This window comes from Photinus pyralis, unplaced genomic scaffold (assembly GCF_008802855.1).
Source record: "Photinus pyralis isolate 1611_PpyrPB1 unplaced genomic scaffold, Ppyr1.3 Ppyr1.4_unclustered_Scaffold5977, whole genome shotgun sequence".
Lineage (NCBI taxonomy): Eukaryota > Metazoa > Arthropoda > Insecta > Coleoptera > Lampyridae > Photinus > Photinus pyralis.
The window spans coordinates 1,373-15,225 of NW_022171871.1; the positions used below are offsets into that span (position 1 = coordinate 1,373).

General features: G+C 36.5%; 1 protein-coding gene across 1 annotated transcript; it reads left to right on the forward strand.

Annotated features, from left to right (window-relative positions):
• Positions 1-8,992: 8,992 nt before the first annotated feature.
• On the forward strand, positions 8,993-11,844 carry LOC116182569 (M-phase inducer phosphatase-like). The gene is made up of 3 exons (XM_031503103.1): positions 8,993-9,259; positions 9,705-10,844; positions 10,897-11,844. The coding sequence occupies exons 1-3, from the start codon at positions 9,210-9,212 to the stop codon at positions 11,162-11,164; spliced, it is 1,458 nt and encodes a 485-aa protein (XP_031358963.1). The 5' UTR covers positions 8,993-9,209; the 3' UTR covers positions 11,165-11,844.
• Positions 11,845-13,853: the final 2,009 nt, after the last annotated feature.

Consider the following 13,853-nt stretch of genomic DNA (forward strand, 5'->3'; position numbering starts at 1 on the left):
TTCATATAACATCAAGTCAGTATTGTTGATTTTGGAAATTCAAGTCAAAGGTAAAAGGAGCGTTACAAATTTTCAAAAATCTTGAATAACTTGAAAACTTTTAAGGCCGGTTGAAGGTAAATTTGGTATCAAACGATGCAGATTTTCATGTGCATTTCGAAAATGCAATATAATACAGGGTGTTCTATTTTAAATATGAAAATTACTATCCCAGCAATCATCGACTGTGGAGAGTTGTAACTTTTGTAGCACACCAAATATTTTTATTTCATTACTAGATTATGTTTAAATGATCTATAAACAACCCTGCAATTGTCCTCTAAAAATAAGCTTCCTTCGCGCTTTAAACTTACATAATCAATAAACATAAAACTTCCGTTACTGACAGATAACGCACAGTCGGAACTACTAGGCGTAAAAAAAAGTGAAATTTGGCATGCAGGTTTCTCGAGGATTGTAAAGGGGTACTAAGGATTTCTCAAAATTCGTACGGGAACGGGAAAACGGTATACATTTTACAGTGGAAACTGCGAAAGGTACAGCTTGGCCTAAGTTTGTTTTTGTTTCTTTAATACGTATAAATTATCTATAAACTATTCTGCAATTGCCCTATAAACATTTTTAAAATTAGAGGAACCTTTTTTAAATTTTTAATTCTTCTTTAAGTATTTTTGAATCATTTTTGAATTTCTTTGAATCACTTGAAATTTTTTAATATCATTCCTAGTGTGTTTATATTTTTGTAAAGGGAATTTAATATGCAATTTTAAAATGACTATATTTTCTTAGTTAAAAGAGGTACAGAAAAATGTTAATTACAAAAATTTCTTTTTAATAAGGTAAACAAGTTATCGGTCCTAACCTCATTTTTTTAATGGAACAGCTTGGAAATTTAATTGTAAAAAGATGGTATTTTAAATTCCTCTTTCCAAGAAATTCAATATTGATTCAAAAAATTTAAAAAAATCATAAAATGCTTTAGAACATTCTTAAATCTATAGCAATCCTCGATTGTGGGAGTAGTAACTTTGATGGTACATAAATTTTTGTTTCTTTGGCAGATTATATTTATCCACAAGTAATCCTCCATTTGTCTTATCTCGCAACCAAATTACGTAATTTTTTAGAAAATGTTATCTTACATTCTGGCAACAGTGCACAGTTCTTGTTATAGCTTCATGATTCTTCCTCGTACGGAGGCAAAATAAAATTGTACTTACATTGTCGACAATGTTGGTATAAATTTACAAACGTTAGGAATGCATTACTTTGCGCATCACTGTACAGGGTGCAAAAATTGAATGTGTAAAAAGTATTGACTGTATTACCTTCCTTTTTTACCAAAAATCGACTGCACAAAAATTTCTCGGGAAAACACTTTTTCTTATTACTTTTGGTGCGTGGAATCCAAAACAATTCGTACTCTTTCGATCAGACTTCTCATCTCAATCAAAAGTTATAGACTAGAAACCAATTTCGAAAGAAAATTCAAAGGGCTGTAACTTTTGAACTAGTAGCCCAATCTTGAAACTGTTTGAAATTATGGATTCTACAGGCCACATTCTATAAGAAAATTTTTTTTCCGGGTCGATCTGAGACAATTTTTTTTTCGGGGCTCAAAAAAAGGCAGTGTATAACCTTTCTTTTTTACCAAAAATCGACTACACCAAAATTTCTCGGGAAAACACTTTTTCGTATTAATTTTGGTGCGTAGAATCCAAAACAATTCGTTATTTTTCGATCAGACTTCTCAATCAAAAGTTATAGACTAGAAACCAATTTCGAAAGAAAATTCAAAGGGCTGTAACTTTTGAACTAGTAGCCCAATCTTGGAACTGTTTGAAATTATGGATTTTACAGGCCACATTAATAATAATAATAATAATAATTTTTCTATAGGAAAATTTTTTTCCGGGTCGATCTGAGACAGTTTTTTTTTCGGGCCTTAAGAAAAGGCAGTGTATAACCTTCCTTTTTTACCAAAAATCGACTGCACCAAAATTTCTCGGGAAAACACTTTTTCTTATTAATTTTGGTGCGTAGAATCCAAAACAATTCGTACTTTTTCGATCAGACTTCTCAATCAAAAGTTATAGACTAGAAACCAATTTCGAAAGAAAATTCAAAGGGCTGTAACTCTTGAACTAGTAGCCCAAAATTGGAACTGTTTGAAATTATGGATTCTACAGGCCACATTCTATAGGAAAATTTTGTTCCGGGTCGATCTGAGGCAATTTTTTTTTCGGGCCTCAAAAAAAGGCAGTGTATACTGTTGAGTCATTCTTAGCTGTTGCCTACTCATCTAAGGGTAGCAAAACTGGGTTTCTTCATTCATTTTTTTCTAAGCAATGAGTAGGGGGATAGATTTAACGCATCCCCCTTTTGAGATGCACCGTCTCGAAAAAACCTAGGTAAAGCCGTTTATTTCATCCTTCTATCTGTTGTGAGTGCTGAAAAAAAGCTTTTGGCATACTTAATTGCTACGCTCTATATAAATTATACACACAGCCTACCAGTTTTTTTGTAAAATAGAAATTGCGTTTAATTCGGTTATTATGAAAATGATTTTATTTTCCAATTTGGCTTTTAATTTAGCAACTTGCCTCAATTTATTCAACACGGCATTTCTGAGGATGCGAGATTTCCATGGCGAAGCCCGAAAGGGTACAGGCACACCCTGTATGGTTTTAAAGAAAAAAAAATTAAGAACAAATAGAAGTTTTGGTACTTTTTTAGGGTGTCTGCTAGACGAAACGTTTCTGGGTCACGTTCAATTTGTTCAATTGTGTCGCATCATAAATGTACTTTTAATTAAATGTTTAATTTTGTTGAAATTTAGAATAAGTACACCACGCAACTATTAGCTATATAGAAGAATTTGCAGTCAATTTGATCGCTTTTTGAATTTTTAATGGCAATTGTATAGGTGTAATTATCTAATGATGTTACTTATTTAAGGGTCATTACATAAACGAACATACTAATTTCGCTCATTATTTCTTGATAAAAGCAATGAGCGAAGTTTATTTATAGCGTTAGACTTGTAAATACAATTGGCAATTACAGGTCACTTTTATTAAAATCTACGGAATATACCGCGCGTTAACTATTAAAAGTTAAAAAAATGTGAAATGGCCAGGTGTATCCTGTATGCAGATTTACCGCTTATTAAAATTTTCTCCGGTTTTCCACCACTATTTCTAGTGTTCGCAATAACTTCGGGTTATTATTCTTCGCGTGGAACGCTGGTATGCGTCATTAGTATCCAAAGGCCTAAATGATTGAGACTTTTGCATGCCGGTGTCATTAGAAAGTATGGATTTCTTTAAATCATTTCTGCACTTAGTGGTTTATTACCTATTTATTTATACACATTGTACAATACAGAAACTAAGGTAGAATTAATTTTACACTTACATTAATTGTACAGGGTGTAAATTGAAAAGTGGAACATAGGCGTTTAACATGGGAAATTACTTTTTCTTTGCGCAAACGTTTCCTAATTATTTTACGCAAAAATACTTCAAATAAAAGTTATAGAGATATAAATTCTGCATCTAAATCATGTGAAACGGTTATTCTACCTCTTCTTGTACGTCCTGGAAGCACAGCCAATTCTTAGCGGATAGCTTCTGGTAACGATGGTCGAAGTAGTACCTCCCATGGTTAGCCAAGAGGTAAAACTGGCACCAGAAGCGACAGAGAAGACATTGGACTTCTCACCGAAGGCATTGCCCTACGTAATGTCTGGTCGAATATATCCATCCGTACAAGAATGGCCAAGTAAGAATGTTCACACCCATGTACATAGATCCGAATGGTCCCAAGAAGTCGGTGAAGATTTCATTCTACAAGAGACCAATTGTCAGGTTTTGGAAACTCGATTCCAATGAAGTCACACCGAAGAATGTGAGGGAGGAAGAATCTCGGGAAGAATGTCATCAATGTTTCAAACATTTTTCAATAAGTTTTCTAGTTGGCAGGCCGTCTGTCAATTTTTGGAAGTTAGTTCGTGAAATAATAACAATTTGCAAATAATTCTTCGACTTACGGTTTAAAAAATCCTTGAATTTACACACGGCAAGGATTTAAAATTCTTTAGTGTGATAAAAAGTAACAAATACATACATGTAATCGATGATAGTAATATTAGAAATATTAATCAAATAAGCTCAATGCGCTGGAGTGGAATGGGTGGACATTCCATAACTAATTGCACTCCATGCAATTTGAGATACAAGAAATTGTCATGAATCGATCCCTTTTTTATAAAAAGGATTCGTCGAGGTGATTGTGAGTCCTTTGCATCGAATCGAATCCCCTCGCTAGCTGGTTTTTAAATTTTGATATGCATAAGATTCAGTTGAAAGGTTTGTACATTTTACGCCCTTAGTGTTTGGTTGAATCTTTTTGTTTAAAAATTACAACTCAAACTATAAAACGCAATACAGAATGTCAAAACTTAAACAAATTCAGAGTTTATCATTGTTGGCGGTTTTCCTCATTCGATAAGGAACAACTATTAATATATTAATGAAACTCTAAATAATACACAAAGCGTGTTTACTAAAATAATAAACAAATGGGGCATAGTGGTTTTGAATTTTTACCTGTCTTTAAGAGAATACGTATCACAAATTTGATTGTCCTCCGCTCCGCTTGTTCCGATTTGGAGCATTGAATCTCTGGGACCTTAACAGATATTCTCACGGAGATCCCCTATTTTTGCGCGAATGTTTATTGCACCTTTTGTATTTTTCCTAGTCTCGTAAATTTATTGGATCGGGATCAATATTCGTTAAGGTAATTTAGCCTTTTGTGCATTTTTGAAGTGAAACAGATAATTGCGCTATACTCATATTAGTCTAAAACATTGCAGTATGTGTCACATAAACAATTACGATCATGCTGGTGTAATTAATGTCGGTGACCTCTGATGCTTAATCGTGTGAATATTTATAAACTACTCGATCAAAAACTATGAAGGGCCAATTAGTTAAAATAGCAATTACGTAAATTGAACCAATTCTCTGTTCTGATAAGCAATGGCGTGTTAATTACCTATCAGATATTGAGTGCAGGCATTATAATAGTTTATTGACTTTTCATCGATAATAATAAGGACAAGCAGATTATTTTGGGCTTTTTGATTTTTGATAGTAGATCGAATTTCATTTCTTTTAATTGTTGATAACTTGCAAATGTGAATGAATTGCATCTTTATCGCTCTATGGACATCAAACATACATAGCTTTGCAAAACAGTGTTATCTCTGCCGTTCAGACCAACAAAGGTTGTGATTTTGAATGTTGTTTGATAAGGGCATTCCACTTCTAACAAAAATTGAAGAAAACCCTAACCCAGTGAAAAAGGTTCACTAATCATCACAATATTTCAATGTGTGATAACAAATTATACGGAAAGCGCCTAATTCTGACATAAATTTTATCTTCTGCAAATAGACACATTTTGCAATTACTTTGCTCAGGAACTATCACCTCTGAAAATCAGTTTCAACAGTTTTTTAATGTGGAAGGTGCCTCTTACACATTTAATGTAGGACAGGACGAGTGATGCAAAATTTCGTCTTTTTGAATGAATTTGGGAATATAATTCAAGCCGATCTTTCATTACAGACCCCTTTTATTTCAGAAATCTTGAGAACCGAACGTCACATTCGGTTCGATGGATACCGCATCTCATTTGATATTGTACTGGCTATGACCAGTTTGAATAGCTGGGCAGAATACATTCAAAAAGTATTTGAATACTAAATATTAAATACTTTACACAAATCAAAGGTATTTGAATACTAAATACTTTTACGTCCAGCACAAGCGAATACTAGATACAGATACATTGAAAAGTATTCAAAAACTTAAAAAAATAAGTGTTCAAATACTTTAGAATGTATTCGAATACTTTCAAAAGTATTCTAATACTATCAAAGGTATTCGAATACTATAAAAAGTATTCGAATACTTTGAAAAGTATTCGAATACAGTAAAAAGTATTCAAATACTTGTCACTCAAATACATTAAAAATTTAAAATAGTATACTAGATAAAAGGCTTAATACTACTTAAAAACTCAAGTTATACTTTGTATGGGGTTAGCTTTTTTTATATTTGTATTGTTATATACAAGGGGAGTAAAAGCGTATTATTATTATTATTATATTATTATATAGGAGGTACCTACCAGGAGCTTTCTTATACCAGTTATATTCTTAAGAATACGTGTACCAGTTTTCAAAGCGATCGACGTAGTGCACATGATACGGACGCCTTTCTGAAATTAATCCTAGCGATTTTGGAACAGATCCATTTTTGACCATCCGTTTGTCCGTGTGCATGATAACTTGTTTAGAAACGTGCGATCGCTTTGAAAATTGGTACACATGGTTTTAAGGATATAAGAAAGGTCCCTATTGTTTTTAAGTTACGTAAACTATCGAGTTCGGTATTCAGATGTATCGAATTTTTATATTTGATTTTGTGACAATGGAAACTTTCCCTAAACATTTCTAAATTGTTCTCAAATATTTGAATAACTTAAAAGTATTGCCTTTTTTTGAGGCGGGAAAAAAAATTGTCTGAGATCGAGATCGATCGAGAGTCCATAATTTCAAACAGTTTGAAGATTGGGCTACTAGATCAAAAGTTACAGCCCTTTGAATTTTTTTTCGGAATTTGTTTTTTGTCCATAACTTTTTATTGAGAGGTCTAATCGAAAACGTGCGAATTGTTTTGGATTCTACGCACCAAAATTAATAAGAAAAAGTGTTTTCCCGAGAAATTTTGGTGTAGTCGATTTTTTGTAAAAAATGAAGGTTATACACTGCCTTTTTTTGAGCCCCGAAGAAAAAATTGTCTCCGATCAACCCAGAAAAAAAAATTTCTTATAGAATGTGGCCTGGAGAATCCATAATTTCAAACAGTTCCAAGATTGGGCTACTAGTTTAAAAGTTACAGCCCTTTGAATTTTCTTTCGAAATTGGTTTCTAGTCTATAACTTTTGATTGAGAAGTCTGATCGAAAAAGTACGAATTGTTTTGGATTCTACGCACCAAAATTAATAATAAAAAGTGTTTTCCCGAGAAATTTCGGTGTAGTCGATTTTTGGTGAAAAAGGAAGGTTATAATACACTGCCTTTTTTTGAGCCCCGAAGAAAAAATTGTCTCAGATCAACCCAGAAAAAAAATTTTCTTATAGAATGTGGCATGTAGAATCCATAATTTCAAACAGTTCCAAGATTGGGCTACTATTTCAAAAGTTACAGCCCTTTGAATTTTCTTTCGAAATTGGTTTCTAGTCTATAACTTTTGATTGAAGAATCCAATCGAAAAAGTACGAATTGTTTTGGATTCTATGCACCAAAATTAATAAGAAAAAGATGTTTTCCCGAGAAATTTTGGTGTAGTCGGTTTTTGGTAAAAAAGGAAGGTTATACACATTGCCTTTTTAGAGGCCCGAAAAAAAAATTGTCTCAGATCGAAACGCACCCTTCAAGTTAGAGTTTCCAATCGAAAACTACAGTCCCTTAAATTAAACTCTACGCTATAATGTTCGTGAGGGAGAATATTTGGGGAAACGAATGTCCTGAAGCGAATCTTCCAGAGGACGAATATTCCGAGTGGGACTGCATATTCTGGAGGCGAATTTACCCTAGAATTTACCTGTGGAAGAATTTTCTCAGGCGAATATTCTGTGGCGAATCTTCTGGGAGCATTTTTCAATACGCAAATACTCCGGTGGCGAATTTATCTAGGGGAAATTTTTTTTGGGATGAATGTTTCTGAAGCAAATGTACCCGGGACCAATCTTCAGAGAGTCAATTATACAAGAACTAATCCACCGGGTGCGGACCTTCCGAGAGCGAATCTTCCGGAGACGAATGTTCCGAAAGCGAATATTTCGGGGCAAATTTCTTACGAAGAAACCGTTCGACAGTGCTGCCCTCCTAAACTCCTAAAAGGGGACGATTTTTCCGTGGGGAATCTTCCGAGCGCGGAGTTTCCCAGAGATTAATTTGCGTATTTCGTATAGGCGAATCTTCTGAGCCGAATGTATTGGGCGAGTCTTCCAGGAGAGAATTATCGAAAGACGAATCTTCCGAAGACGTTAATGATTCGAGAGCAAATTTTCTGACCTGAATTTTCCGACAAGGAAGAATCTTTCCGTAGCAAATTTTCCGGAAGTGATTATTCCGGTGGCGAATTTACCTGAGAGCCAATCTTCTTGAGGATCGAGGGTCAATATCTTCGGTGAGCTGGTGGCAAATTGTCCAAGTAAACTATCCAAGGGGAAATCTTCCGCGGGCGAATGCTTTCGCATGCAAATATTGCGGGGGGGAATTTGAGGCGAATTTTCTTGTGTTTTCCTAAAACCAAATAGGTATAGAAATTTACTCCCCGGGTGTTTAAATTTAAACAATGGTTAGGGACAGAAAGACGTTTCGGAGTCACCAATCCTGCTCTTTTCGCGCTGCATATTTACAAGTTCCTTAATGGAGACTTTTTCTTATTTGATCGATATCTGTTGAGCGCAAGGATCATAAAGGACTATGGTGGATGATTCATTTGCAGTTTGTGTAATACATTTTTTATCGTTTATTTAAATGTGTGCGGGTGCTACTAGAAAAACTGGAGCAAACATTTCAACCGGAAAGATGAGCATTCGATTTTTGGTGATTTCAGGTTTATTTGAGAGAAAGGAGGCTTACGGTGTTCAATACGGCTTTTGTTCGCCGAGGTCCTTAAAGGACGAAATCGGCGGGAAACTTTCTTTTGGCACGATTAAAAATTACAGTATAAAGGGAGGTTAATGTACTTGAATACTGCATATGTTCCCGTGCATTACCTACATAACTAGACATTTTATTCTTCATACATGCACATTTTGCACCCTTACAAAGACTAGTTAAGGGGTGTCCCCACTACTGGTACCTATATCTAAAAGAGAAGTGGAGGGAAAACGTATTAGTAGAAGCTTTAGTAAATTGAATTGAAACTCAGTGCTTGTGTATACCTCGTTTGGTGTGTATGTGTGGACGGCGTGTGTTAGTAAATCGTTTTCCAGTTGAGCGTGTTATAAATTTATTATAGTGTAATAATTGTTTATATTTTCTGGACATTATTGCGTTCCTACAGGAAAGTTATGTCGGATTAAGTTTTTAAAATTAAGTTTTTTTGCAAAAAAATTTCAAAATGTTCTGGGATTCTGGAAACGGTGCCTGTGAATTATGTGAATGTTCAAGGTAAGTCAATACAGATGTTTTTTATTGATAAACATTTACCTACGGACATCGACTTAGTCCCATTCGCAAATTTTCCAAAATAATTAAAATTTTAATCGTCGTAAAGAGAGTTACTTATTCCCGCATAATTTTTTTGGGCACGGGAAAAATTAAACATTTTTTCATTTCGCTTTTCTTTTGTGTTTCGAATGTTAAGGTCTAGTGATATCAGATATGATAACTTCATTACGAAATCCCAGCCTAAAATTTATACATAAATAATTTCAAAAATTGGTAATCGCATTGACCGGTAACCTCATGTTACCTAGGCATGCGGATTTTGAGCGGGAAACTCACCTGCGCTAAGTCAAGGTGAACATAGTTACTTTTAACGTTCGTTTTCGATTGTTGAAATTCCGCGTGTCAGCATTTTAGCGCAAATTTTAAAAGGACAATTTTGTTACAGTATGGTTAAAGAGGGTTGCCAAGTATCGGAAAACTGCTGCAGTGCATTTCATCACGACTCCTGCTCGGGAAAAGAAAACGTCCAGCAAACCTTTTGCAATAGCCCATTAAAAAATGAATCAGACTTATCTCTGTACAGTAGTTCTAGTCCAGATCGGCCAAATTGCGGGAGATACTCCCTCGATCGATGTGATCATCAAAGATTTCCTTTGAAAGAGCACGATCAGAATTCTCAAGATTCGGGTTACGAAGCCAGTTGTACGTCAGATGAATCCAAATTCTTCGAATTCGCACGCTCTTTGGGCGTAACGCCGCGACAATGTTCACCGATGAAACCGTGCAGCCTATCGTTTGGCTCGATGGATTCGATGGACGACGAATTTTTGGAGCTCGTAGACTTAGAGAAACCAATGGACGAAAACACTCAACTTCCCACCGACTTCAATAGCCTACTAAACGACCCATTTTCCACAGCGGTGAATTCAAGAGAAATTTCGCCAGATTTCAACGTATCCCACAGGGCCCAGCTTCGACGGGCGATTTCGTACGATAATTCCGGGCGCACTCCCAACAGCAGCCGTGTACGATCCTGCTTGTTCAAAAAAGACGACGTCGATTTTAGATCATTTAAAAGACCAGAACCACCGATTGTGTTTAAAAGCCCAATTCAAAATAAACGAACTAAAGTTGTTGAAAATACTTGTTCCGTACCGGAAATGGAAACCTCAGTAATTCTGCCCCAACGACCAATATTTGGCCGAAGCATGTCCGCAACAGAAGAAAGCATCAAGTACGCCTTGCATCGATCATCAACCGAACCAGACCTAATTGGTGACTTCAGCACAGTATTCTGCTTACCGCTCACAACGGGTCGTCATCAAGATTTGAAGTCCATCACCCCCCAAACCTTAGCCGCACTAATCAGGGGCGAATATCGAGGTGTCGTTAATTCCTTCAAAGTTATCGACTGTCGTTATCCCTACGAATTCAACGGCGGTCACATCGAACGCGCAACAAACTTATTCACAAAGGAACAAGTAGTGTCACATTTACTGGATACACCCCTATCATCTTCAGACAAAGCGTCACGAAATATTTTGGTGTTCCATTGCGAATTTTCCAGTGAGCGTGGACCAAATTTGTAAGTAACCGTCGCGTGCGCGAAGAGTTTTTAATTCATTTTTTTGTTTTAGATATCGCTTTTTAAGAAAGTGCGATCGCCTACGTAACACAGACTCCTACCCCACGCTTCACTATCCTGAAATTTATTTATTGGAGGGAGGGTACAAAGGTTTCTTTGAGCAGTATTCGGAATTATGCGTCCCCAAAGCGTACTTGCCTATGTTAGACTCTAATCACTCGAACGACCTTAGGCATTTTCGGGCGAAGTCAAAAACTTGGAATGCCGACAAATTCCGCTCAAACAAGGAATTTAGCTTTAAGCGTTTAGGTTTTCCCTAATTTAAATGTTTCAAAATTGTACCTTGCTTTAGGTTAACGTTTACTGTTTAGTGTGTGCCAAATAAGAAGCAGTACTAGTTCACCCACTTATAGTACAAATTTAGGATTACTTTTAACGTTTTGGGATTGTATAGTAGAATTTAAGATTGATTTTTCAGAGTTTTATACCTTTACCTATGTACAAACAGATCCTATAGTTAGTAATTTTTTTTGATTGTGCGGCTGACGTGTATTTGTATAGCTTTAGACACGCAATCTGGCTTATATAGGCGTTTATGCAATTTTGTTTTACACCAAAGCAACTTAATGGTCTTTTATCTGGTAATGCCAGTTAGTTAGTGCAATTACCCAAGCAACAGCACTGTGATCTTTCTATACATTTAAACATTAATTTTAAAAGTGCTATGTGCTTGTGTGTTCATCTTTGTTTTTAACTTTTTTGTTGTGTTTATACGTCTTTTATTTGTGTGACTGCAGTATTGTAATATAGAAATTTATAAAAACTATATATTATATATTATTGCAATGGTTGAGAAGTTGACAGGATCTTAAAAATTGTGATCTGTAATATCCTCTTGGCAATTTCTGAATCCCTGCATTTTGATTATGTATTTTATACTCGGATAAGATCTGAATTATAAAAAAGATATTGCGATAATAAATTTTAATACGATTATTAATTTACGATTTTAACAATGGAATGCAACCCCATTAACTGGCAACAAAATACGTTAATTTTACCATCGCATTCGCAAATTTTAAAAATACTAACACTGTAATGTGGATTTTGAGGTCCTACATGATCAGGAAACGCAGCCGTTCTGTAACGCTTTGATAGGGAGAGAAAATCAATACAGTATTGTAGCCCCTTGTGTGTGTGGTCAACAGGATTGCCAACGACCTCTCCCGACAATGAAATTTTCCTGTCGCTAGCAGAGTTCAACAAAAATTTGCACAGGAATTAGGTAGGTAGAGCAGAGGCGAATCAACCACAAGGACCCTGTAGATATTCATATTTGTTAGTATTCGAGTATACTTATTATTGGATTCTACTTTTCTCCGCTCATGTCAGACGCAAAACGACCCCTCCCTTCATTGCGACCTAAATTTAACAGTGTATGCCTGTCCTCTGTGGCCCCATACCAATACTTTACTCTTGGAAAAGAACAAACCAAGTAAACGATATCGCAAATGCAATAATTAAATAGGGGAGGCTATCGTCTGTAAATGATTTTTTGTGGCCTGCATTGTTTTATGTGCTACATTGTGCATTAGGAAAAAACGTGCGAAAGCGGCAAAGGAAACCCTGCTAGACCTAACCCTCCTTCCCCTATTGAATTGCATCCAATTTATTAGTTATTTAGGAGCTTTTCGTATCGCAAACACAAAATTTTAGAACTCGTTTAAATCACTAAGAATCTAAAATTTATTATTGGGATGCCCCCCCCCCCCCCTCTTCTGATTGCATTACTTCTTTCATATTAATTTTGTACTGGAATTACAAGCTATTTAAAAGCTTTAATTTATAAGTAGCTAGGTTTAGCGGGTATGCCAAATAAATCGACGGCTGTTTCAGATGAATTTATTTACAACGATGATGAAATATGTACAGGTAGAGGAGCGAGTAATCAGCGGTGGTTGGCGATGAATCGGTCGCGACGTTTCGGCTGGACTCGGCTCGGTAGGTTGCTTGCAGGTCGAAGTGGTCTTGAAGCGCGATCGGGAACGACTGCTTTCTCAGGGAAACGAGCGTGGTTTTATACTGTCGTCTCGCTTCCTATTGGATGAACCGGTGAGCCAATGCGGAGACGCGTTACCGTAGTCTGCGGTGAGTATTCGTACGGTCGCCACAGTACTCCCCTTCCAGCGTAGCGGTCGTAAACTCTTTAAGTCTGGAGGGAAACTTTACCGTCCTCCCCGACCTTGTTTTGGTCTGGTTTGAGGGTTTGTTATTTGTTGCTGGGACTTCTTCTGGATGGGGTTGCGATGGTGATAACACAGGTAAGTTTACGTCGCTGCTTGTAGTAAAAGCTGGCTTGAGGCGGTCAATGGATATTCTGTCTGTACGTCCATTTATTTCGACGACGAAACATTTGTCGAACCTTTCGACTACTCGGTAGGGGCCTTCATACGGATGCTGTAGTGACTTCTTAATTCCTTCCTTCCGTACAAAAACATGGGTGCACGTGCCGAGCTCTGGATGAACGAAAATTTTAGTGTTGGCGTGCAATCTTGATTGAGATGGTTGGAACCCTTCAAAAGATGTCCTGAGCTGTTTGGCGAATAGAGTAGAGTCTTGACTAGGCGTACTGGAAAAAAATTCGCCGGGCAAGCGTAATGCGGTGCCATAAACGAGTGATGCGGGAGCATGACCAGAATCATCTGCAGGAGTCGCACGCAAGCCAAGGAGAATTATCGGCAGCACTTCTACCCATCGTTCAGTACGGTGACATTTGATGGCTGCTTTTAGTGTCCGATGAAGACGTTCTATTTTCCCATTCGCCTGAGGGTGATACGATGTAGTGCGAAGATGGTTGATTCCAAGAAGCCTATTGATTTCTGCGAACAGGCATGATTCAAATTGCCTGCCGCGGTCCGTTGTCATACGTTCTGGGATTCCAAATCTAGCTATCCACCCGCTTATGAATGTTCTAGCGACGGACTCGGCAGAGATGTCGGCAATGGGGAA